Source organism: Panulirus ornatus, chromosome 31 (assembly GCF_036320965.1).
Source record: "Panulirus ornatus isolate Po-2019 chromosome 31, ASM3632096v1, whole genome shotgun sequence".
Lineage (NCBI taxonomy): Eukaryota > Metazoa > Arthropoda > Malacostraca > Decapoda > Palinuridae > Panulirus > Panulirus ornatus.
Window position 1 is genome coordinate 7,422,271 of NC_092254.1, and position 25,979 is coordinate 7,448,249.

Genomic DNA, 25,979 nt, shown 5'->3' on the forward strand with positions numbered 1-25,979 from the left:
AAAAGACCTTAAACACGACGATATAATGCATTACATGATGAAGGTGCGTATAGAAAATGCAATACTTAAAGATACGAGCGACTGCTACACTATTAAAACAGAGAGGAGCAGCATGAACGTACGTGATAGAGCAACAAAAACTTGATGAATATGCATAATACAAAGAGCAACCGTAATACTTAAGAGTAAGTGAAAAAGTAGAATGGAATACTATAAGATACATAATAATGTAATATTTGAAATACGTACACAAAACAAAAGCATCATCTAAACGTCATACATCAACATAAACTGATGTGATGAAATAATGCAACTATAACTTGAGAATATGCGAGATAAGACTGAATAAAAAGATGCTTGATAAAGAAGCGATGAAGTTAGAAACAAAGCCACTGCGTAGTATCTGAATGTGAAATAAAGGTAAATACAGGTATATGGGCGAATGTGTCTGTATGTTAAAGGACTCCGTTTGCTCCATGTTATACGGCAGATGAGAAGTTATTTTTGGGAAGGCAGTGTCATCGTCAATTAACGAGAGACAGTTTAGTTTTGTTAAAGAAGTTCTCACTTCAATGGAGTCCATTCCTGTCACTGCTACCGAGTGTTGCTCTGCCTTGTAGCTGCAGCTGTCTCTAGGAAATGTGGATTCCTTTCAAGCAAAAAGTTTTTTCTTGAGAATATATATATATATATATATATATATATATATATATATATATATATATATATATATATATATATATATATATATATGAGGCTGTCGCTTTGCTGACTGATATTGAAAATAGTCTATAAATTACCATTGTATGAGTGATTACCTACTGACAAATAAAGTAATAAGAAGCAAAAGACAATGGAATAAGGATGTGTCAATTGAAACACCAGAATACGAAAAACTAAAAAAAAAAAAGTTGAGAAAAGGCAGTAGGTGAAAGTACGGAATGGGAAAATATATACATCGGATGAATGTTAATATATATGAACATAATTAGATTTGCTGAACTATTAGACAAAAACAAAAAAAATCATATACACTTACTAGAAAGAATTGTTCAAATTAATGCTGATTTTAACCTTTCAAGATTCAACTCCTTTGCGAAGCCTCGAAACACGCAAAACAACACATAAACAAAGTCACGATGAGCCAACTAACCGGAATGCGCATTCATCGAAAATCCACAACACTACAAGTGTATTTCAATTTACAAAAAAAAATTGTAAGTATTGTATTCTAATATCTATTCAGTAATTAAAAATGCCTGCATACTGAACCGTAATTTTCTCTATATATCTTTTTATGTATGAATCTGGCTACAACAACCGTTCGCCAATCCCTTGCTAAGTCTGGGTTCAGTCGCTTAGATTTGGCTTTGAGCTGTTCACCTACTCTATCACAGAAAAAGTCTAATATACTTTTACAAATAAGGCATTCTTAAATAATTGATAGAGTTGGATGATAGAGAGACTGATCAGTGGGAATTGTGGATGCCCAAATTGTAACAGTTTTCGATATGATTAATTTTGGACGCGTTATAATACTATGCTGATCATACCATCTCTCACCTCAAAATCGCAAATTATCCAAAATCACCGATAATTTCTATGTCTAGCAAGCGTTATTTATGTCTTCTTTTTGTGATGGTGATAGGTGTAAAGAAACTGATAAAACGACAGTATATTACATGCAAAATTTTAGATTTCACAGCTTGTTTAAGGAGAAAAGGGATCACATCTCCACATTACAGTGAGGTGCCAGCATTGTCATACAAGCTCGAAGTCTGCAACTGGTTGTGTAGCTCAAGGGCGAGCAAACACTTGCTGGTGCAGGGGCAGAAAAAGAGGTGGGACAGGTGTACCGTGATGCTGATTTAATTATAAAGCATATAATTCTCATCTGTAGAGCGAAAGCATATGACACTAAATTCTAATCAAGATTACCGCATTCTTTATCTAATGTGGAAAAACTTCATTTTTCCTGAATAATATGAGTTTACAGAAAAATCATATAACCCAAAAATTAGTTTGTATCCTTGCCGATGTTGCTCGAACGACCACAAGACTGCGTCCCACCATATAATTATCCAGTCGTGTTTACGTTTCTCCTCTCACCTCACTAACTTTTATGTTCCTGATCTCTTTCACTGCCACACTACCACTGCTGCTGCTATTCCTCGGTGTATTCTGACGAATGTGGGTGCCCCTCGTTTTTTACCGCTTCTTAATAAGAAAGGTAATCCCTTACATCGTCTGTTTGAGTCCCGGTTTCCGTGGTCCACGTTAAGTGGTTGCAGACTAATGCCTCATAACCTGAGACTATAATTTAGTACACGACATCTTTCCTCAACTGACAAAATGTGTTGTCCACCGATCCATCTACATCCTCTTCAAAGTATATTTCTAATCTCTTTGGATTGCTCACGTCCTTTGGAAGAAGTTGGACCAGAAAAAGCGTATACAGTTCAGTTCTACCAGCGATGATTCCCATAAATTGACTCTTTCTAGACTTCACGTAGCACTATAAAACAATTGTATATCTAAGCTATTACGATTTAGTCTCCCAGCCTGCGTTTCTCAAGATATCATCTAACTGTATATCTTTAGTTGTCTGGGTTCAGTTCTGTTTCCCTTGGCACAAGTGTTCACTCATGAAGTACCTATGCTCGAACAATGCAGCGTTACTCTTAAAGTGGAGCTTCCTAGGTAGCTTTCTAATTCAAGATTGCTAGATGTGAAAACTACACCAAATATAAATCAAGTGCCACTCAGTGGAGAGAGAGAGAGAGAGAGAGAGAGAGAGAGAGAGAGAGAGAGAGAGAGAGAGAGAGAGAGAGAGAGACTAAAGATAAGTTACTAGTAACAGAAATGAAGCGTCAAGAATATGGGAGACCGCCTAGGACTCTAGAAGGTTTACGAGTGTGGGTGATAATGTGTAAGGGTCAAGCGTAGGTGACTGTTGGAAGGGTCATGAGTGACAGACTGAAAACTTCATTAGTATTGGACAACCGTCGGGAAATATCATGAGTACAGGTGACGGTCTAGTAGGTTCACGAGTGTGAATGACCTCTGGAAGATCTATGTGAATGATGATGGGTATGATTAAGGTGTCCAAGGAAGACGAGGGAAGATTAAGTAGCGCGCGACGATAATGTGAACCGAGCAGCTACATACAATCAACAATCACCGCTTCACCATCTGCAGCCGTGCCACACGAAGTTAACTACTGACGTCTTTATATATATATATATATATATATATATATATATATATATATCGTCTGTAAATTATTTTCCATTTATAATTACCTATTTATACTGTACTAGGAGTTTTATACTCTTGAGGCCCCACCTCTTGAACACTATATTTCAACTCCCTAAATTTGTTTGCTTTTATACAATTAAAGTACTTAATCTTTTTAAATAGGTTTCTTGCTTAAATTAATACTGTCCTTTGGATGCTCTATCGCTATATCTCTCGAAAAACTGTTCACTGCTTGCGCCATCGATGTTTGAGATATAAAAAGTAGTGATAGGTTACTCCTCATTCTTCTATTTTCCAAGGTGGACAAGTTTAGTCTCGAGCGTTTCCCTGTAACTCAGCTCTCAATTTCGGTGCCATTTTTGTTGCTTTCCTCAGGACCTTCTCTATATATTCTTTGTGCCACAAGGTCCAGGACTGGATTTTTTTTTTTTAATATCACTTCGTTGTCTTAAACTTAGCCACTGTTTTCTATCATTAATGGACCAATTGAGTGGATGATAACTTCCTTGCTTTTAACTGAACCGTAAAACTCCTGAGGGTTTCATTGGCTATTTTCAGCAATATATGCTGAATATGTGATGTAGGTACACTAACATGTTTGTTTCTGATATTTTCCAGTCATAGTGGTCTGACGCTGTTTGTAGTCATTTGTACTATATATATAGATCGGTGTGGTGATTGAGCTGGGGAAGCATATTCTAGTTTTGGCATAATGTAAAATGTGGATGGTTTGCTAATGTATTATACTCAATGAACTTGAATGTTACTCGAAGATTTACAAGTAAGCAAAGATTTCCTCGACTATTCTCCTAAGGTGAGACTCCTTCGATAGGCTGGGGTCGGTGCCGATTCTCAAGTTTTTCTCACACGGATTCGTGAAGGTAGTTTCCTGCTAGATGATAATCATATGGAAGTCTTCTTTGCCTCTGTGTGTGTGTGTGTGTGATTGCGCGCGCACGTGTGTACAGGAAGCGTAGTGTGAGGCCGGCAGTACCACCTTGGCTTTGGTGGAGAAAGGTTGGTGGTTAATCAGCCTGGTGGAACATCTGACGACAACTGGCTGTGTCTGTGTACCTCCCAACCTTTCGAGCTGCTTCCTACGTACTGCTCTACCCATAGTGTTTCCCTCGTACCCCCCTATCAGAAGTGTTGCCTCCCATCATAAACTAATCGAGTATACTATACTGAAGTTTATACTAGCCAGGTTAGTAGACCTAAAGAATGTAAAGACAAGTGTACATCATTACATCACACTACTAATAAAATGTTTGAAAATTATACAAAAAACTAAACCTAAGGAGGTACCTATGTGATCATTAAATGTTGAATTTCAGATTTTGAAATGCTGCTGAGGTGAGATCAACCAGTTTATAGGCAAATCTCGAACTTTATTCAAAAAATTAACAACTGGCAGTAGTGCTACATTCATGTTATATAATTTCATACGATTAAGAAAATATCAATCATACCTAATTTCCTGTCAAACTTCTTTTTAGATTTCCAAAGAACGAGAAAAAAATTAAATGTGTAGTTTTCTAAGAACTGGCAATGCGTGGTCTGGTGGTGATGGGCATCATGTGTGCAGTCTCGCTGGCGGACATAAGCGACAGGCGAGATAGGCGGATGGAGAGGGCGTGGAAGGGCGACATAGGAGTGCTAGAGGAGCTTCCTGGCAGGATGGCTAGGGATAGGCTACAGGTGAGTACTCATGCTGGGCTGCAGCACGTCACATTGGGATACAGAGTATAACACAGTGGGCTATAAAGTGCACTGACATGGTAGTTAACAGTATGCAACATTCATTTCCAAACGCGTCACTTAATCGTGTGTGGACGTTACTCTGTACATCCTAAAATGTTCCTCCCGCCCGCAGCTGCACCACCGCGTCCGGCGTTTCCTCAGCTTCCCGACAGGCTCCGTCCTCACTGTGACACCCAAACTCACCATCCCATTCTACAGCGAGCTCGACGGATATGTTAGTAAGTACCATCCACTTTTAACCTCACTAACGATCTCCTACAGCGAACTTGACCGATGGAATCAGTAAGTACCAACCACTACGAAAGTCATCAATGATATCCTACAGTGACTCTTTCATGTTAAGTAAAAGTTATTAGCCTAGCCGGCTTACGAAGGAGGCCGTCCATGTTAGGATCATCCACACACAGGTTCACCATCGCCCTCAGGTGATATGGTTCAGGGTACTGAGGTGAACCAATAATCCACTCTGTAAGTGGCGTTTTATTAATACCCATCACTCAAAGGAACTTACTTTGGTTGTGAATAAATAATTTCTACGGGGGTGGGGGGTATGCTTCGTACTGAGTAGGTTTACAACAAGGAAGTAATCAATAAATGATACATACTCATGTTAAATCTCTGATACCAAGGCCACACCTTTTTGTGAGTCTTGGGTTTTAGACAGAGCAAAAATGGATGAAAACCCCAGCCAAGGTGAATAACAATAAAAGAACGTAACTGCGCCCAAAAGCCTCATAACTTAATCTTGAACGTTCCAACTTAAGGTTAACCACAAAAGCAATTTGGTCAAGAAAATTGAGCAAAACTCTAAGGATACACTCATGCTTTTTTCACTCTACATAAATACACGACCACGAATGACTTTCCAAGCGCAGGCACATTATATTTTCACGTTATACGAAGTTTGATTATAAATCTGAAAAATATTTCTGTATAGTTATCAAACCAGAAACCACCAGACAGTTTACTACACACAGGTCCATCATATTTTCTTGCCGTATGGAAAAAAAAAAAGTTTTCGCTCCTATATTTAGTTTTCTTACTTTTAGAAAAATACAGTAGCTTAGGTGACAGAATCTTCAAAAATCGGGTATGGATCGATTTTTTTTTTCTGTGGCAGGACTAAAATCAGGGTTAAAAGCATTATTGATGCATAGTTGAAGAATGTTCCTCACGCAGTAACTGCAGCAAAGACTGGAACTTACACTTCGCTATCGCGTTTACTTAAAGTAGTAGAGTGGCAAGCTCGCGAGTGCTGGAAACGTATGTATTACCCTCATATATTTTGCATTATTACGCTTTATTGAAAGGAAGAACCATGACTAACCAGGCTTACCAGTTCTTGAGTGCAGTGACAATATATTGTTCTCTATTAATGTATGAGCTATATTAACTATTCCGTGCAGTGTATCATGTTCTTAACTGAAAACTGGAAAAGAATAGTTTTCCTTTAATACACTAACTGCATATATTCTTAATAAAGAAAGAGAAAAAATCGAATTCTCGAACACTCAGTGAAAATAATTTTGCTAAAAAAAAAACCCACTGTGGTTGGCGGCTACTGACCACATAACTCGCCCTTCTTGACCACCAGCTCTGGCGGCCTGCTAACCAAATAACCAACCACTCTCTACCACCAGCTGTGGTGGCCTGCCATCTGCATTACTCGTTCCTCTCTATCACCAGCTGGGAGCCAGCTGTACGCCTTCCCCATCGACCTTAGGCTTCCCAACGCCTCACTGCGGCTAAGCCGTGACTACTACGACTACGATTACGACGATCAAGGCGACACCATGAGTTACTCCAGCGACATGAACACAAGGCGGACGGGACGAGCGCTGGACGACCAGAGGGTGACCGCCTTCACCTTCCTGGAGAGGATCATGGATAAGTGAGTTACAGCGAGGGGACGGGACGGAACGCACAGTAGGGAGGGGGGAAATGGACGAATGAATAGTTAGAAAGGTAAAATAAAGGAGAAAGGAGTCAAGACATTGGTTGAGAGGGGAGGGGAGAACAGTGACGATAGGGAATGGTTGATGTCAAAGACTGAGAGGAGGAAAATGACGCTAAAATGTGGGAACAATCAATGGGAATAAAGATGGGAAGAGAGGGAGATGAAAGTAAAAAAGGAGATGGGAGAGATTGGGTCACGGGACAGGGGAAAAGGAGCACAGGATACAATAGCTCAGCTGGGGTAGGTAAGGGAAAGAGCTCTTCAGAAGAGAGAGAACTCGGGGACGGGCCAGCCCGGAAGCAGTCCACTGTTTCAAAGACGATGAATAATCTTTGGAACCTGAATCTACTTATTCATCTTACAGTACAATAGCATAGTTTTCCCAACTAGGCTAAAATAATTCTCAGTATGTAGAAAATCAAGCGCTGACACCAGCCAACTTTTAAAAGACTAATCCAGAACGTTCTACAAGGTATGATATGGTTCTCTCTCTCCCACAAGACTTGGCCTGGACGGACGGCAGTGCATCTTAAGGGCTGTGTGTGAGGTCGGAGAGGAACCCGTGGACGACCTGGGCATCACGGGCGAAGTCATCAACCTCTTCTTCAGGTATGTTAACGCTACAGCAGTAGACCCAAACATGAACAATAATGCTTCCTGTATGGATAATTTTTCTGCTTATTTTCTTATCAACTTACGTATGATGATTAAATCCTTTATGTAAAATCATTTCCATCATACTCATGGGATTAAATCGTCGTGTTCAAAGGAAAGTCGTTCTTACAAGAGAATAATCAAATTGTTTGATCAACGTCCTCATATCCTACTCAAATTACTAATTAAAGCTTAGAAAGGTTGTGAAATGAACCCTTCAAACACGCATCACGAAGATTAACATGGAGGTGATGTCTTCAGTGCGGGGTACGGGAGCCGAACGGCCGAATTGGAGGACTTCGTGCAGGCTGAGGAGGCTGGTCGTCAAGAGGGAGGATGTGAGGGCCTGTACCATGCATGTCCCTACCGCCTGGTGGACATGGTGCAATCAGCCTTCTCCTACCTGTACCAAGGCCTGGCTCACGACGGCAGCGCCTCCGTTGAGACTTTCTCCTGAAAGGCCTACAACGTCTTACGCTTATGTCTTACTGTTTTATACATCAAAATCTATCATCATTAATTTATTAATCATTCACATGTATGTGCGTGTGTGAACGTGTCTGCGTATGTGTGGAATATTTCTTAGGTATTACTCATTACAGGCTAAAAAGTCAAGGATGTGGATACAGTAATAAATGTATGATAACATGAACGCATGACCTATGTAACTACATACTGTGCAATTCTCACTTATGATATAAATATAAACTGTACAGACACTTCACTAAGTATTATCGATACGATGAGAATATGTTTTTAAGGAACAGAAAATTTTATAGTATGGGGTGTGATGGTGGCAATTATCGACCTACATCAACACAACCGAGTTGAGTGTGATGCATCGGCATGCCTCTTGCTGATCTGCTTCTCATACTATATAATCAAAACCCCCATCACCAACCATAAAGCAAAGCTGCTTCGAACCTTCAGATTTCCTGTGGGTTTAGTAGCACTTTATCGACTTTTTAAAATCTGTAAATTTCTACCAACATCACGTGGGGCAACAAATGTAATCGTACTTCATAAATAAAGAATATGTATATGTTATATTCAAGAGTTTTAATTTCTTTCTTTATAAAACTACTTGGAAACACTTGCACACCATAATAAGAAATAAGAACGATATATATATATATATATATATATATATATATATATATATATATATATATATATATATATATATATATTGAAGAATGCTATTTTAGTGTAAGGGAGTAGGTGATATAAGTAGTTAGACATTTTAAGTATGATGGAAAAGCTAAATATAGAAGTAACTGCTAACAGGAGAAATTTAGAAACCTGACTGATGAAAATATAAGGTTAAAAGATGGTGACTCCAGGAATGCAAAACTTCCTCTCTAAATTGGAAATTAGAAACACACAAACCGAGGACACAGCTAAACAGCGTAGACAAAAACAAAAAAACATCAAAGAACTGATGTGAGCTCCTAAGACGATTCAGGCGAAGAAGGATGATATGGGGCGTTTCAGCATGGGTAGTGAATGGCTGCTACACTGTAACACTGTAAACTGGGGAAAGTTTTTGTCACTCGTGTTCATCTGTTACGCATGACACTGACCCAGCACGCGGGGTTCGTCCCCATTCTCGGCAGAGTGGTCAAGCGAAGCGGCAGTCTCGAGTGACAAGGAGACGACATGGATAAACACGGACGTCAAGCGAGGCGGTAGTCTTGAGTGATGAGGAGACGACATGGATAAATATGGACGGTGGTAGGAGGAGGAAGAGGGTAAAGGTAGAATATAGAAGACGATGAACACAGAAGAGGAAGTAGGAGAAACAAAGAAATACGGACGGTGGTAGGAGGAAGAGGGTAAAGGTAGAATATAGAATATACAAGACGATGAACACAGAAGAGGAAGTAGGAGAAACAAAGAAGGAAATGGTGTAAAAAGGAGAAAAGAAAAAGGTGGTGGCGGGCAAAACATATTGAGCCCTTCTTAAGTTACCTAAACTACATCTACAGTATCGCAATCTGTCTACTGTTATACTGGTTGTTCCTGTCCTACTTACATTACGTCAAAGTAAGGACGAACATCTGTGAATATACAGAGTATATGAACACTTCTGACAAAATTTCAAAGTCTAGCCGTTGTTGTTTATAGCAGGCTTTCACCATGTCGGAGTTCGAACTCGAAAGTTCACAGTGCAGTAACCAGGGCAACACTTATTCACTGACAAGACAGAGCGGAAGACAACAACAGTGCATCATAAATAACAGAGGCACACGGATATTTAGTAAACCTAAAGTCCTGATTTCACGATTGGGGAGAAAGAATACTTCCCACGTATTCCTTGCGTGTCGTAGAAGGCGACCAGCACCCAATAACTAACTTCCCAGCTTGCGAGAATACAGAACCATGAACTAGTAACTAAAGACATACTAATGAAAACCATGAAGAGCGGGACTCTGCTTGATACAAAATGCATCTGAAAGAAAAAAGAATAAAACTATTGATACAAAATGCATCTGAACGAAAAGGAATAAAATATTGATACAAAATGCATCTGAAAAAGAATAAAACTATTGATACAAAATGCATCTGAAAGAAAAAGAATAAAATATTGATACAAAATGCATCTGAAAGAAAAAGAATAAAACTATTGATACAAAACGCATCTGAAAGAAAAGGAATAAAACTGTTGATACAAAATGCACCTGAAAGAAAAAGAATAAAATATTGATACAAAATGCATCTGAAAGAAAAAGAATAAAATATTGATACAAAATGCATCTGAAAGAAAAAGAATATAACTATTGATACAAAATGCATCTGAAAGAAAAAATAAAATATTGATACAAAATGCATCTGAAAGAAAAAAGAATAAAACTACTGATACAAAATGCATCTGAAAGAAAAAGAATAAAATATTGATACAAAATGCATCTGAAAGAAAACGAATAAAACTAGTGATACAAAATGCATCTGAAAGAAAAAGAATAAAACTACGTTCGAAAAGATGTCTTCTATTTCGTCCGAGTCTGAGATGGACGGATCTTATATTCTCCACAGTTCCGCCTATTCACTATTTCAATTTCACAGGGGAAGAGAAATCATTACCATTTCCCCGTGATTCCGAATGAAGGTCATTAAGACAAGTAGCGTCATCACAAGAGGGAAAGTATGGTCTATCGGAGCGTGATAACAGAGCCAGCATCGCAGGGGCTGCAGAAAATGACTAGCTTCGGCGACGCCTGCCTAGCTGCTCATCCCGGCGTAGCCAGCCATCATCATAGGGGAAGGAGCCATGTCCCGCCAGCAGCCAGAGGATCCTACCTCCTCTCCTCGCTTGCCTCACAATGTGTTGGGGGATGACGCTGGTCACGCTGCTGGGCAGTGAGGCTTACACACGCCTACCGGAGCGCAGATTGCTGCCATCACAAATAGTGCGGGATACGGAAGAATTTTTTCTTCCTGCTTTCCCTGACCTATGGTGGATAAACACATTCACGGCCATCTCGGGTAAAAGGCAAAATTGTAGGAAGATTTGAAGTCTTCAGATGTTTAAAGATGCAGTCTTTAAAGGTGCAGAAGATATAGGAGGAAGGAAAGGCAAAAGAAAAAAGTAAAAAATCGTTGACAGAAAAAAAAAGGGTCATAGAGGTCCATCCTCGTGTGGCTGGTCTCTGCAGAGAAGCTATGGGATGCAGCAGCCAAACGCATGACGCAGGGCTTGGTTACAGGGGCTGGTACACAGCTTTCGAGAACAGTGACTTTAAATAATATCTGTATAACAGAGAGAGGAAAGCACCATTACAGCGGACGGAAAGACAAATGATAACAGAAGAGCTAATAAGGCAGGAGGCTTTTGTTTACACTCGCTGGAGAAGTGGAAGAGGAGCCATCCCACGACAGTGCTCCACAAACCAGACCATATGGCTGTTGAAGATGAAAACCTGGTGAGCTCCTAATGATGAGTGTGTAGGTGATGAGCTCTAATTGGGCGACTAATACCCCCATGTGTAGGTTAAGTTTAACCATACTAGGCTGATGTGCAGAATTCTGGTAACGCGAACAAGACATGATGTACGGGAAGAGTTGGCCTCTACAACCGTCGTCAGTACACTGTAAGCGCTGTTGATGGAGACGGGGCGAAGCTAATCAGCATAATCCCACCACGGTCGGTAGCATATCTATCCTAGTCCAGAGATTCAGGCTGGAGCATTACCAGCTTCCTTCCCACACATAAAAAATATATAATAAGCCGTGAGACATTGCGCATGTGGGACATTACTGCTCTAGATGTGTACTCTACCCGCCATACAACTCTCCATTCCCACGAGAAAGTCTTATCATTATTAGACTGAACCTTCAACTACTTACGAACCACTCGACTGCAAATAAAATCTTTAAAATCAGATAGCATGTGCATGCAAAGCACGAACGTGAGAGAACAGTAAAGAATGGTAGTAAAGCCTGCTTCATCATGACACTCTCCTCTATTACCTGTCATACATCATAGCGGAATCACTCTAGTCACTCAAAACTTACATTGCCAGGGAGATGTTTAGGAAAAAAAAAAAAAACGGGCTTATGGCGCTTCAAGCTGGAACATGCGGTAAGAATCGGATATCCTCACGTAAAGAGCGACAAAGAACTACTGAAGTGTCCACAGGAATGTAACAGGAGTGATACCAGACTTGACTCACCTGATTGCAGTGAGTTACAAAGCGAGGAGAATGCCTACAATCTGCTCAAACCTGAGGAGAGAATAATGGGGCATAATGACAGCATTTAAGTTCCTGCGAGACCAACAGGTATTAACAATAATTCTCAGGTATTAGAGGAAAGTCTATAACAAGATGGTAATACTGGAAGTTAGAAAAAAAGAGAAAAGAAAATGAAAACAGGGACGTGAGGAAGCAATGCTCCAGCAAGGAGTTATAGACTCGGGGAGCAAGGTAAACGAAGAGGAAGTAAACACAGCCAACACTAGGGGGACTATACCTCAAAGAATCAATATCAAGAGGTAGGATCCTGTGAGCGTTTAGTTCTCCTACTACTGTAGAAAAACAAGTCTAACATCAGTCAGGTCACTATAGGCTGCAATATGGGTGTCAGGATGAGGGTGTATAAGTTACGTCTCCTTGAAACTTCCTTCCGCACATCGGAAGCTGTTAGCACGGCTGACGGGATTCGCGCCAGCGACACAGCGGGGCGGCATGCACTGAGCGCTGGGGGGTGGTAGGGTGCTGGGCCGGTAGTGGTGCTCCCCAGCACTATTGGGTCAGTGGTTCGGTCCTCCCCTCGCTCGGGAGGCGTGTTACCCATGGCTTGGCACTTATTAAATCTGTGAGTGCTGGTTAAATGAAACCGAGGATCATAAGACAAATCTAATTTCACACGCACTCGAGATGAGGGGGCCCCAATAATGTAAGACCCCCTCGTACAGTACAAACAGGTAATCACAATATATATATATATATATATATATATATATATATATATATATATATATATATATATATATATATACATATATATATATATATATTTTTTTTTTTTTCTTTTTATACTTTGTCGCTGTCTCCCGCGTTTGCGAGGTAGCGGAAGGAAACAGACGAAAGAAATGGCCCAACCCCCCCCATACACATGTACATACACACGTCCACACACACAAATATACATACCTACACAGCTTTCCATGGTTTACCCCGGACGCTTCACATGCCTTGATTCAATCCACTGACAGCACGTCAACCCCTGTATACCACATCGCTCCAATTCACTCTATTCCTTGCCCTCCTTTCACCCTCCTGCATGTTCAGGCCCCGATCACACCCAGTGTTTACACACACTATCCAAAATCTTCCTTCTAAAATCTTTTTTATTTCCAAAAACTGACATAGAAACTCTATTTCGTTCGACCTAATTCCGTAAATTTACTACAAAAAATCAAATTTTACTTTCAAACACAACGCCGAAGCTGTCAGACACACAGACCGTTAAGCGTAATCGCCGGTGCAAATCGTTCGAGATTTCCCAGGTTTAATAAGCACACGCAACAGTTAGGTCTTTTAATAAACCTTAACAGATTACATTCAGCTCAGGTTTTATCCCTCGGAAAGTTTTGATTATTGGATAAATTCACCTCCCAGGGGACCAATGTTGCCCCAAACAAGTCATGCCGGGTCTGCCTATACAACGGCCAAGCCTAGCCTTGGGTGTATATATATATATATATATATATATATATATATATATATATATATATATATATATATATAAGTCCGGGTAATTTCACGTTTTCGCTAATCCTTACGATACAATCATACCCACTCCTAAGGCAGCGAATATCGTGCCCTGAAACTGTACCCTTAAAACAAGAAAGTTTCAGTAACATGCGACTCGTGAAGCGAGCGTGACAATAACAAGCGCTAACGGGACCTCGGCTTGAAAAGTATAACTTTTGGAGTGGAAAAAAAAAAGAAGAAACGTTCCTCAGCGATTGTAGACGTACAAAAACATGTTTCCAAAATTAGGGTTACCAGCCACGTGTAGTTTTCACCGCAAGAATAATATAATGATACACGAGCGACGGAAGGCGAAACCTTGCCTGGCCAGCGGCAGCTGACTGGATGACGACAGAAAACGGGCTCGAGTGCGATACGGTGCGGCGTGCTGCTCGGAGCTCGTGATGGACCAGGTCACAGCAAGCGGCGCCAGTCTCCCGAAAGACACCGTGTGATATTGTGACAGCTCCCTCCAGCAGCCGCTCCGTCAGGTAGGTCCCCATTTCCACATCAGCTCTGGCTGGATACAACAGATGAATATCCATCACCTGCTTGTCCAAGGGATCAGACCAATAGTTCTCATTTCTTGATTAACCAGTGTAGGATGCGTCCAGCCAAACATCTCTTCACCAAGTAATGCTTGCAAACAAATATATTGGAACAGATATTGCTAAATTCATTAAGAACTGAAGAAAACTGTGTCGAGAAATTGTTTATATCATGAATACAGAGCGAAACTTGCAAATATTTTTTTGTGTTTAAATGAGGAAAAAAAATACATCTTTGATCCTGTCTATTCGATAACCCGCCCTTACAACACTGTCAGGATCATGAGAAACTCAAAACAAATCTGAGTTTAAGCATAGGGGGGCTTGATCCCCTCCCCTCGCCTCCTACTGACGTCGATGATCAAACTTGTAAACACAACCTTGATCCTAATAACATAAGCACAAAGGTCATTAACTTTTGGTCTACGTAATATAAACCACGTCCTACGCTATCCTCAAAACCATCTGTTTCCGCCTAGAATCTAGTCATTTCTGTAAACAATGACTATAACATACATTAGCCCTAAAGTGATTTAATCCTGCTTCCAGAAAGCAACAAGTGTAGTGTTAAGAAGTGATACCCGTCTCCACCAGCCCAGGATGAGCAGAGCGGGTGTGGTGAGGATGTCAGCGCCGGCGGCGGCGGCGGTGGTGGTGATGGCAGCAGCAGCGAGTCTCCTGCCCTTGACCTTCGCCCGACAAGCTCTCAAGGGTGATCCCGGCGACCTGGGTGACCTCGGTTATGACCTGTCACAGTACACACCCTCGGCACAGGTCAAGTCCAGGGCCAAGCGCTACTACCTGACCTTCCCGCCCTCGAGCACCTTGACCTTCAACAATAGGATCAAAATCCCACTCTTCACTAAGTTCGACAGCAATATCCGTAAGTGGAACATTTACCTCTCTACCTCACCCTCAGGAATTGCTTCAAGTATAACTAGAATAGTTATTCCAAATTTCCTCCTTATGAACAGCATTGCTGTTGACACACACTATCGAACAATTACATTCACGAAAATGTGGTTGTGTATGTACGTATGTGTGTGTCTGCCTCTGAGAGTGGTGCAATAAAATATAGGAAAATCATGAATACAAACCCAGACATGGCGTGAGGTTTGTTGTGTGGTATGACATGGAGAAACTGCCAATGACAAATATATTTGGCGTGCCTGTGTGTGTGTGTGTGTGTGTGTGTGTGAGAGAGATAGATTCTCACCTGATCTTGGGACCTGGCACGAAGCCTTGCCAATGCACAGTCCGCTCTCTCAGCGTGCGGGTCATTTTTTTCTTCAGCTCTGACGAACCACCGCTGGCACAGGCCGTTACGGCCACCTCGGACGCTTTGGGTAGATACGTGAGGTGCGTACGATATCGTGTGTGTGTGTGTGTGCGTATATATATATATATATATATATATATATATATATATATATATATATATATATATATATATATATATATATATATAAGTCGGTGCAACTGAGTAGACACTGAGGAGGTTCCAAGATAAAGGGCGACGTGTGTACGTACGGTGAGAGTGTAAAATGTGTGGACGTAGTGGGGAGAGAAGGGGACATTAAGGACACCAACGGTCACAATAACACACGACGGTCATGGAGAAAGAAACTGAAGAGGGCCACCAGCTACAACAGTATGTAATATTTACACTTGAGGATAATAGATGGCGATAAAAATCTACAGCAAGTTGAAATAAATTACAAAATTATTACATCCATTGCAAAGTTCAGTCTGCTCTACCCTAATCATCTAAAAGACAGATACGCAACGCTGAAATGCAAGACGATGACATCTGAGACCCATCCTCATCCATGGACCAGGGACGTGGTCATTCATAACAAAAAGCAAGTTCGTGGATCCAAGTTGCTGAAATGAGAGCACTGAGTCTAATCAAAGAAGCAACGAGAATGACAAAGGTGAGAAATATTGATATATGGGAATAGTTGAACGTTACATCTATATAAAAAGTGAAAAGAACATGATAGGACGGTACAGTCATGCACAAGAAACGGAAGGCACGAGATGTGGCAAGAAGTATTTGATATGGACTCCTGGGAGGAAGACGTTCAGCGAGAGGTCCCATAATGAGATGGATTGAGGTCATAAAGAGTTTGCTCAGAAGAACAGGGATGACACTAGAAGCATGGAGTACAGGGATAGAAGCGAGCGGAAAAGATTGACTGGGAGACACGCGACTGGCAGATAATCGAGTCTAGATGACGTCTGGTGAGAAATTCTGTCCATACAGAACGAAGCTCATGGTAAAGATACTATTAGATTGGCCAACATGCACGCATTCGATGTTTTTTTTATCTACTTCATTACGACCGGTACGGTTCCTGTACATGATGGCTGGCTCTTGAGTTGCCCCTTTTAAGAGTCAGGTCAGAATATCATACCCAAAGGCCTTATCGCAGTGATCTAAGGGGGCTGCGATAGATATCTACTAACACAGCTCCAGCAGTGGAGTAGCCTGACTCCCACCGATCCCTCACACCGCCGGCCACCGCCACGGAGAAACCCATCGATCATCAGATTAGAAGTCGGAGGGACGAGTACCGTGGAAGGCTGGTTGGTTGTGTTGAGGTCCGGCGGTGGCTCTTAGTTCCACCAGGCCCACTGGCCTACTTGAGGTCGCGTCCCCGCCATAATCTACCACACACTGTCTCATTAGCGACATCCTCATATGGGCAAGTGGTCTGTTGCGTGTGGGACAAATATGATCATCGTCGTCCCTGCCACACACGTACCTACGAGCGGGAACATCGCTGAACGTATTCGCTTACATTTTGCCGCGACAGTCTAAGGCGTCAAGGAATCCTCTATCACTGATTTTATCCTTGAGTCGAATCTAAGATGAACAACGAAAAAATTAATATACATACGAAAAGAGTGAACATAAGGATTATGCAAATATTTAATGGTAACGACTGTAAAGAACGAATGACGTAGTGAATCAAGTACTTCTTCACGAAAGCACGCTTTGAAACCCTGCGTCATTCGTTCTTTACACTATAGTTAAGTATGGTTCACATCTGTCTCACGTCATACCCAAACCTCGAACAGCCACTGAACATGAAAACTGTGAACACAAATCTTCGGGACTGTCTAATCAAGTTCATATCTTCTTCAGGTCAATGTCTTACAGTGGCATAACCTTGGCTGACAATGACCTACATTCAAGGCTTGGAGATCAAGGCTCAGATTACCACGAGCTATCCAGGATGCAGCAGCAAAGCATTTAACACGACTCAAGACTCGTAACATGCCCTCACAGGCACTGCTGAGTTCCCCAACTTGCCGACTTTGTTTCAGTGTCAGCGAGATCGAGTGTCAAATGAAGCCTGTGGGATCACAAGCCTCTTCTGAAGCCATGTAATCTAAGGGGGGGAGGCATCATTAATATTACGTAATTGGCGCGCTACGCACGGCTGGCTTGTTACAACAAAACTTACACGTGTCGGAAGTTGATTGGTCGGTCGTGCGTGTCCCCGAGTGATGTAAGGAATCCCGGTGTGTGATAACAGCGATAGAGCTCACACATAACTCATGATCAGATTAAAGTGGCCGAGTTTTTTCTTTCACCAAGATGGCTACTTTCTAGTCAGTTGCGTAAGTGTTTTCATCAAAGACGACACAACAAAAAAATGCTAAGAGCGACGCCGATCCAGATCTTCCCTGCAGCTGTCATGTAATAATCTATTATGTAAAGCTGCGCGTTCACATTCTTTGCTAAACTATCTTGACCATAAGTTTGTAGTTAAAGTATTACAGTAAGCGCAACCTGGAGCCACGGCGCATATAAACGTAAACAGAGAGCATCTATGGTTTGACGGCTTGAACGCCAACGGATTTTGATAGGCTTCAAACGCAAATAACCAACCAACCATAGATATATTTATTAAAATTTTCATAGAACTTACTAAGCCCAGGGGACCTGTAAGGACCCAGGAATAATGCTTTAATAGTATATTAATTTTCAATCGTGAAAAATATATGTGACTAACCAAAGTCTTACGATACACATTAAGATATCTATTCGGGATGAAGTGAGGAATTCGGTTTTCTTTTCCTTGTTAGCCTCTTGCTGTATAACCTTTCCACTTTTAAAAGTCACGTCTGAAAACATACGCGGAGCTCGACTAAATTTATCTTCTATACTCTTTGCCTTCATCCGAGACGGAAACGATTGTAACTGGTTTTTGCCCGTGACGTGTCGGGTGCTATAAGCAAAAAATGGAATGACCCGCATGCGGTCGAGGGTCGTAGACAGGGTTAAGGATACCCCGCGTTTAGTTTTGTCCTCGGGCCCGAAATAGCCAGACTGATTACTGCACTACTCCGCGAGGTATCGACGGTGGAATGACGTCTTGTCAAGCCAACATGGCGGTTTTGATCGGCGAATTAATCATAGAAAACGTTGTCTTAAAAGTTATTAAGGAATACCCTAGCCTGGATATACTACTTAACAGGGAAAATGTGGATATTTTCATATATCCTCGTCCTATTCCTTCTTTATGTGAAGATGAAGAAGCAAGCTGAACTATAAATTCTGCAGAGTTACAAAAGATAAACGAGGAAAAAAAAAAAAGATATAGCTGTAATAAACCAGTAACCAAAAGTAAACAGTGCACATTAGCTGAGGGGAAAAAGGCGAACAAAATTGGTGTGTCCTTAATAGGGAACTGATAGAACCTCAAATTCACGACTAACATTATTTGCACCTTCTACGAACAAAGTTTACAGATATTCCTTTTTATTCTAAATCATCTGTATGCTTTTCTCCCATACCAACACTAATCTATGAGTCCCTGATCTCTTCTGCTATCACAGTCCAAAAAGGACCCACTGATCTACTGCCATCTAAAGTCATTTGCATTCCTTTGAGTGACATCAGTGTTGTTTTTCAGTTCATGAATCAATCAAATTTTTACATTAAATACAAATGTTAATACCATGAATATTTTCCTAATATTGTTTCCTCTCAATACATTAAAAGGTAGTGTTCCCACGCCTTTGTGCACAGCCACAGCCTCAAACACTTCTACACTTACAGAGGGGGTGTTCAAGGGCTTCATTCGGGCCGTATACACCCTGCCCAGCGACATCGTCAGCGTCGGCAGGAGCCAGGTGGACCAGGACCGCGTCCAGGCCTACAACTCTCTCGAGTCCATCTTCACCAAGTAAGTCAAGATCCACGGTGGAGATAATGGGGGTCTTAAGGCCTACACATAATCTTTCCCTGTTGCTGGCTAGCCACCCGTACACGGTGCTACTGTCGAAGGGCAACTCGAAGTCAGGAGGACCTGGCGTTGCCGACAGTAGTTCTTGTAATCTCAAGCTTTTGAAATCTCGCTGCATCCACCCTGTGCTCGTTCCTAGCATAGGTAGATCTGTTCTCACTTGGAATGACTTGTACAATATCTGTAGTCCAATGATTTGGTGATTATTGTGGGTCAGTTATAAAGTTTCTGTGGAAGACAACTCATGACTCGTCCTCCACCCTGGGTGCTGCAGCTTCGGCATCGACGGACGCCAGTGCCTGCTGAAGGCCATCTGCGAGACCGCGGAGAAACCTACTGATGACTATGGCCTGGTGGGCGAGCTGCTCAGCCTCGTACTGTCGTAAGCACTTCCGCTACTTCCGTCTTCCTCCACTCTACCCATCCTTTTGGGTACCTCCCGCGCCCTTCCTGACCTTATAAGTACCTCCCTTCCCTTACTAACCTTGCATATACCTCCATTGCCTCCCTGACCCTACAAGTACCTCCACCTTCCTTTGTGACCCTTCTCAGTGCCTCCAACATCTACCTAGTCCTTGATAATACCTCTTCCATTCTACCTCGTCCTTGCAACTACCTCCGACATCTTCGATACCCAAAACATACGATTGTTCCCCATTTTACACCTTCGTTATTTTCCGTTTCCAACATAGTAAATAATACCCTAATCAAACAGGGAACTTTAAGTTGCTTAAGTTTCTCTTCCTCATTTACGCTGTGTAGCTTAGCAGAGTTCCTCCTCTTTCACTTAAGTGCCAAACTTTTGCATACGGATGTCACCACACCAACAGTTTAATATGACACTCACCATATCATCATGATCACGACTACGACATCACCACACCATCATGACATAATCACCCTCACCACCACATCATCCCCGAAGCTATAATATACTGCTCACCATAACATCATCACCAGCACCACCAAAAGAAGGTTCCCATCACCATATCACATCCTCACCATCACCATCACCACCAGCTAACTCCCATCCTCCCCTAGCAGACCCAACCACAGTGTGAGAGCCGCCCGGGAGGAGCTGCGAGACTACTGTGCCGCCGAGACCTACGGCAGGGACGTGGGCAACTGTGGCCTCGCTTACTCGTCCTGCCCCTTCAACCTCGACGAACTCCTCAGAACGGGTCTTTCCCTCCTGGAGGGATCCGTGACCGGCTTCCCTGCCCTGTAGAAGCGAGGCTCTAGGAGCAAGGAACAAACAACTGAGACAGAATCGTGCAAGCAGATGTGTTTAACGATGAACGCCTGATAATTGTCTGCAACTATGTTTAACGTGTGTTTACGATTCTTGGCTTAACGGCCGAGTCATTAGCTAGCCTTTAAAATCCAAGGACATACGGCTAGCATCTCAGGTGGAGCAATAAGGGTGAAAGTGTTTGACCAAGAGGGAACTTGAGGTACAGAACACGAGTGTCACAAGATGGGAATCACTCTGAAGATAGTGCACGAGTTGAGCATGTCTGGCCGTGGTAATATTACCTATCAAGTTACAAATTCTTGCAACTGTACTTACAATGATCCATTGAAGAGTTACACTTAAAAAGATTGGAATAATGATTTCAGAGAAGTGATCTTTGAATCATGAACATTTTTTATTGGTGCCAGGTGAAAGAGTTAATTATCTGAAATATGCCGATACGAAACGGGAATTAATTAGTCCAATAATCAGAAAAAAATTAAAACGGAAAGAATATATGAGCAGGTACAAATATGGATATAAATCAACGGGTATATTTTCATTTACATAAATGATATCATCATCACCTTTCATATAAGTTAAAGACCTACGATTTAGGGTAAGAAATTATTTGAATAATTTCCAGCGAATAAGTGAAAGACGGCTTATCACCATGATCCCCAAATACTATACTCACACCCATGTGAGATGGAGCAGTTAACCCTATGATTATTTCTTACGAACACATTATGTATTTACTCTACCGGTTTCCTTCTCCGAAGAGGTTGCATTCGTCTCTCCGCAACTGCTATAAACTTCTTTTCATCATCTTGAGAAACTAACAGTAAACATTCAACCGTACTTTATTGAACATGAAACTCGCATCTTTTACTTGAGTTCCGCCCAAAAAGAGAGCTTAGACGAGCATCATTCAGAGAAAATTCAGGCTGAGCTAATTCAAGGGGTAATTAATCTATTCCACATTTTCACGTGTATGTCATCACAATTGTATGCTACGAGGAGAGAATTTTACACGCAAGTTATCCCATTTCTTAAAGTCGTATGTCTTTACTTCTCACCGTACCTTTCAAGCGGCTTCAGCAGCCGCAAGGATGCACTCCACGCAGGAACATCGTAAATTCAGGCTAATTTGAGGCGAGATACATCAGTACCCCTTTCATGCGGTTCCTGCAGCACTGAGGCTGCATTCCACAGGGAAGGAGGGTAAACTGGCCTACTTTGAGGCGGGAATTTCATCGAGGATTTTGCACTCCTTTCCATCCGTCCGTTCGATGAAGATATACCTTCGCTGAAGGATGAAACTTCCATACGTCTCATGTTGTTCTTGATGTTATCATAGACTTACTATGTACAAAATGACTATGTATGTATTTGTATATAAAGGTGTACATATATGCTCGGCTAGTGATTCACGAAACCTACCCTGTACTTGCCTAATGGCGGGACTGTATCAAGTACATGCAGTGACAACACTTACGTTATCGACTGGGAAGATACCGACATCAACAAACTGGCTCACTGAGAGTTACGAGAGGACACTAATGGCCGTGGGTGCCGGCCACAAGAGCATGAATGACTTCACGAATTACCTAACGTCTCGAGCTCGAAGATATGACAATTGAGTACGATGGCCTGACCTCACACCTGACCTTTAATGGATATGTAAGGCCAGGAGGTCATACCGATAGGCCGTACCGTCGTGCTCACGGATAACTAAGGGACAACTAAGCACTAGTTTATATACAGGAGCTCACATTCACAAGTTTTGACGGAAGTGAATAAAATTCAGTTTAAGTATAATAATGCAGTCTGCAATAATGTACAACTGAGTCAGCTGAAGATGACACACAGTCGGCTCAAAAACGACGTATTCTTAAATAGCACCAGAAGCGCAGAAAAGACCACGAACGGGTCTGCTCGTGAACTTTACCTACGGCCAAGGGCTCAGTCCAGAGCGTTTGTAGCTGACAGGCTGAAAGAGTACATGATGCCAGATTTGGCATCCCAGTAATATGCTGACCGAAATTCCACCTTTATCACCCATTACCTCATAGGACTGCTTGGTTCAGTGCACAGGACAACATTTAAGTCCAAGTCAGTTAAGGCACTTGACAAGCACAGACTTTTCCAAGACTTCCAACCGTGTGAATTAGTTTCGTACACTACCATACAAACACCCTGTGAGCCAAGGAACCCAGCATTTGATCCTGACGTGGTTTTGGGTCCCACTGAGTCACCTTCAGCAGGGGAAGAAGGTGCCACCTCACAGCGGCTGTTCATTACCAGCGGCCTACCGCAGGGAATCAACTTGGGGCCGGGTATATTCACAGACCATATGGACAGTCGCCTTCGTCGGACGATTCCACTGCCTTGTGCAGATATGATCAAATAGATTACCAAATTATAAAACTTACTCGATAAATCTGTTTTTCTATCATTAAAAGAAATAGCACTGACGATGGAGTAGATCTTGTACAGATGCCGAAGTTAATGGCGACGGGATATTTGGATGATGTTATTTCATTATAGTAATAGGTGTTAGGAGTGTCTGTTTATACAGGTCACACACAAAATCAATCAATTCTATATAAAGTTTATTCTGACATTTTGTCGAGTAAAAAAGTTATAAATAGATCCTCAAAGTACATATCATACAAAAATAAGAAAGTGAAGTAAAATGATAGTCTGAATACTTTGTATCAGGCTGGCACAGCAACCTTGTGACTAGCTAAGGATGATGATGAAGGCAAGATTTACAGTATGATGATGGATGTGATGACTGGTATGCTCAGGTACATGTTAATGTTGACGTCTGCTGTCAGCTGATGATGCTGACGACGCTACCTTTCAGATCTTTGGTTCCCGCAGCAGGTTGCTCACTGCAGCTTGGAGTGTGTTCGTGCAGCTGTGAGGAGCGATGAGGAGACCTTCCTGAAGGTCCGTAGGAGGGCTCGCGTGGCCGCCTTCAACGCCCACCACAGAAGCAACATCACCACCACAGCGGCCGCCGTCAGGACGGCAGCCACGTCCAGCAAGAGGTACTGGTGGAGGGGCATGCTTGCCGCACGTGACCGCAAGTGCGGAGCGCCGTCGTACCGCAGAACATGTTCGCTCCAGTACACGGCGCGGTCCAAAGGTGACGTCTCCTGGTCGCGCAGGAGTCTGGAGCGTTCAGCCACCCTCCTGCCGTAGCCCTCTTCCTTTATAACACTTGTGATGGCGTCATATACGGCCTCCTCTGTAAGGGTCTCCAACGTCAACTCTTTACCTAGCCCAAGAGTTACCGCCTGGCGCACGTTCAGGTGCTGGTCACTCATGAGCGGCAGTCCTACCACAGGCACGTTGTGGTACACGGCCTCCTGCAGCGACAGCAGTCCGCCATGCGTCAGGAAAGCGCGCACACGCTCGTGGCCAAGGACGTCTTGCTGAGGGAGCCAGGAGTGGGTCATAACGTTGGGCGGCAGGTCAGGGATGGCGACGCCCTCCCACTTCCACAACACCCGGTAAGGTAGACGAGCAAAAGCTCTGACCAGAGACCTACGCACGGACGACGGCAGCTGTTCGCTGCGGATGGTCGAGCCGAGACTGAAGAGGACCACAGGCACGGGAGACGAGTCCAGGAAGTGACGCAGCTGCGGGTCCTGCAGGGGGCGTGGCGCACGGCAGTGCATGGCACCCACTTCCACTACGTTAGGCATGAGAGGGCGCGGGTGGCCCAGAGAGTAGTGGGAGTTGACGAACACCATCGACACGTTCTTCTCCACATCGGACAGTGACACCGTCGGATCACGCAGGAACCTCTGCACCACACCGTCCAACCGGTTCAGGACCAGGTGACTTCGCAGGTAAGGACTGATGAACCTGTGGAGGTAAGGGATAAAGTATGAGCAACACCTTCACACTGTTAATGGCGAGTGTGACCACAATGTTATCATATATATAATATACTGTACATCGTAACAACACTAGAGGAGCGGCACCAAACTTACCGGACGAGGGTGTTGACGGTTCTCTCCCAGAGCGTCATGTGGTCGCCGTAGCTGAGATACTGGTTGGGTATGTAGGCCGGGTTCTCAGGGTTGCCCAGCAGGTCTGCAGTCCATGGGGTCAGACCAGACGTGGTCACGTAGATGAAGGGAGCCTTGTGCTTGAGGACCAGTGCCAGACCGCACTCGTTCATGAAGGCCGGCAGGAGAATAAGGTCAGGCTTGGTCACCCAAGCGCTCTGCACGCCTGGGTCACGCAAGAAGGCGTCGCAGTATTCCGGTAAGTTACGGAGAACTTTCTTCATCACCTGAGAGTTGACGTCTTTGCCGGAGCTCGCCTCACGCATCTTGAACACGTCGAAACCGCCCGTCACTTTCTGGACGGTCTGCCAAGCCTCGCTGGCGACCAGGTCGGTGTAGGAGCGCGAGACATTAGTGGGTCCTGCGTGTAGCGATGCCACGGTCACCTGGTGGCCACGGCGACCCAAGGACTCAGCCAGAGGCGTCAGGATGTTCTTATGGGAAGGAGAACCCAGCGGCAGTACCATCAGGACACGGGACCCTTCAGTCACCGCTGCCAAAAGCGTAGTTATCCAAACCACTAAATTCATCGTCACTTGTAAAGCCAGATCTTGTATGTAGCACGTGGATTATAATGTTTCAAGTATGAAGTCTTTTCACAGTATACCTCACCTGTCTGACGCCCGCCTTTATATACCCGAGGCTGAGAATGCTCGAGTCGTGTGATTGGCTGGGTCAAGTGCTTTTACCTGATGTAAGCTTCGATGCTCACAATTTCGAGCCAAGTTTCCTGTTACGTCAGGAGACCTATCTTATCTCTCGCGGCTCATGGGTCTGGGAACTCTTGGAACAGGAAAAGCTGATCAGAAAATATGCAATCGCCTCAGTCAAGTGTTGATATTTTTCAGAATGATAGTGATGAGGTTGTAGAGAGACCTTGAAGCGTTAGTGCGCACCACGGCACCACCTCTCACGTGCCCCCAGCTTCAACTAAACAACAAACCCCCCTCCTCCTCCATCT

At 43.0% G+C, this 25,979-nt stretch overlaps 3 protein-coding genes across 5 annotated transcripts; 2 read left to right on the forward strand and 1 right to left on the reverse strand.

Annotated features, from left to right (window-relative positions):
* Nucleotides 1-4,223: 4,223 nt before the first annotated feature.
* LOC139758870 (uncharacterized) lies at nt 4,224-8,677 on the forward strand. Of its 3 annotated transcripts, none has more exons than XM_071680733.1 (6): nt 4,224-4,462; nt 4,755-4,956; nt 5,132-5,237; nt 6,706-6,910; nt 7,478-7,585; nt 7,892-8,677. In XM_071680733.1, exons 2-6 carry the CDS (start codon nt 4,807-4,809, stop codon nt 8,085-8,087), a joined length of 765 nt encoding a protein of 254 aa, XP_071536834.1. In that variant the 5' UTR covers nt 4,224-4,462; nt 4,755-4,806; the 3' UTR covers nt 8,088-8,677. The 3 variants fall into 3 exon arrangements, with proteins under 3 accessions (XP_071536834.1, XP_071536836.1, XP_071536835.1); XM_071680735.1 differs by having other exon boundaries at nt 4,790-4,956; XM_071680734.1 differs by having other exon boundaries at nt 4,225-4,462; nt 4,799-4,956.
* Nucleotides 8,678-14,267: 5,590 nt separating this feature from the next.
* On the forward strand, nt 14,268-22,272 carry LOC139758871 (uncharacterized). The gene is made up of 5 exons (XM_071680737.1): nt 14,268-14,378; nt 14,985-15,318; nt 19,510-19,636; nt 19,971-20,078; nt 20,741-22,272. The coding sequence occupies exons 2-5, from the start codon at nt 15,036-15,038 to the stop codon at nt 20,922-20,924; spliced, it is 702 nt and encodes a 233-aa protein (XP_071536838.1). The 5' UTR covers nt 14,268-14,378; nt 14,985-15,035; the 3' UTR covers nt 20,925-22,272.
* A 1,258-nt stretch (nt 22,273-23,530) lies between these two features.
* LOC139758794 (UDP-glucosyltransferase 2-like) lies at nt 23,531-25,664 on the reverse strand. Its single transcript, XM_071680598.1, has 2 exons — nt 24,941-25,664; nt 23,531-24,812 (listed from the first exon to the last, which is right to left on the reverse strand). The coding sequence occupies exons 1-2, from the start codon at nt 25,546-25,548 to the stop codon at nt 23,828-23,830; spliced, it is 1,593 nt and encodes a 530-aa protein (XP_071536699.1). The 5' UTR covers nt 25,549-25,664; the 3' UTR covers nt 23,531-23,827.
* Nucleotides 25,665-25,979: the final 315 nt, after the last annotated feature.

Bases quoted from the DNA above. Each gene is read 5' to 3' on its own strand.
- LOC139758870 (XM_071680733.1), top strand. From the start codon at position 4,807: ATGCGTGGTCTGGTGGTGATGGGCATCATGTGTGCAGTCTCGCTGGCG. The intron at 4,957-5,131 runs GTGAGTACTCAT...TCCCGCCCGCAG, and splicing joins TGGCTAGGGATAGGCTACAG to CTGCACCACCGCGTCCGGCG. The intron at 5,238-6,705 runs GTAAGTACCATC...CTCTATCACCAG, and splicing joins CGAGCTCGACGGATATGTTA to CTGGGAGCCAGCTGTACGCC.
- LOC139758871 (XM_071680737.1), top strand. From the start codon at position 15,036: ATGAGCAGAGCGGGTGTGGTGAGGATGTCAGCGCCGGCGGCGGCGGCG. The intron at 19,637-19,970 runs GTAAGTCAAGAT...TGGGTGCTGCAG, and splicing joins CTCGAGTCCATCTTCACCAA to CTTCGGCATCGACGGACGCC. The intron at 20,079-20,740 runs GTAAGCACTTCC...CTCCCCTAGCAG, and splicing joins CTGCTCAGCCTCGTACTGTC to ACCCAACCACAGTGTGAGAG.
- LOC139758794 (XM_071680598.1), bottom strand. From the start codon at position 25,548: ATGAATTTAGTGGTTTGGATAACTACGCTTTTGGCAGCGGTGACTGAA. The intron at 24,813-24,940 runs GTAAGTTTGGTG...TTACCTCCACAG, and splicing joins ACCGTCAACACCCTCGTCCG to GTTCATCAGTCCTTACCTGC.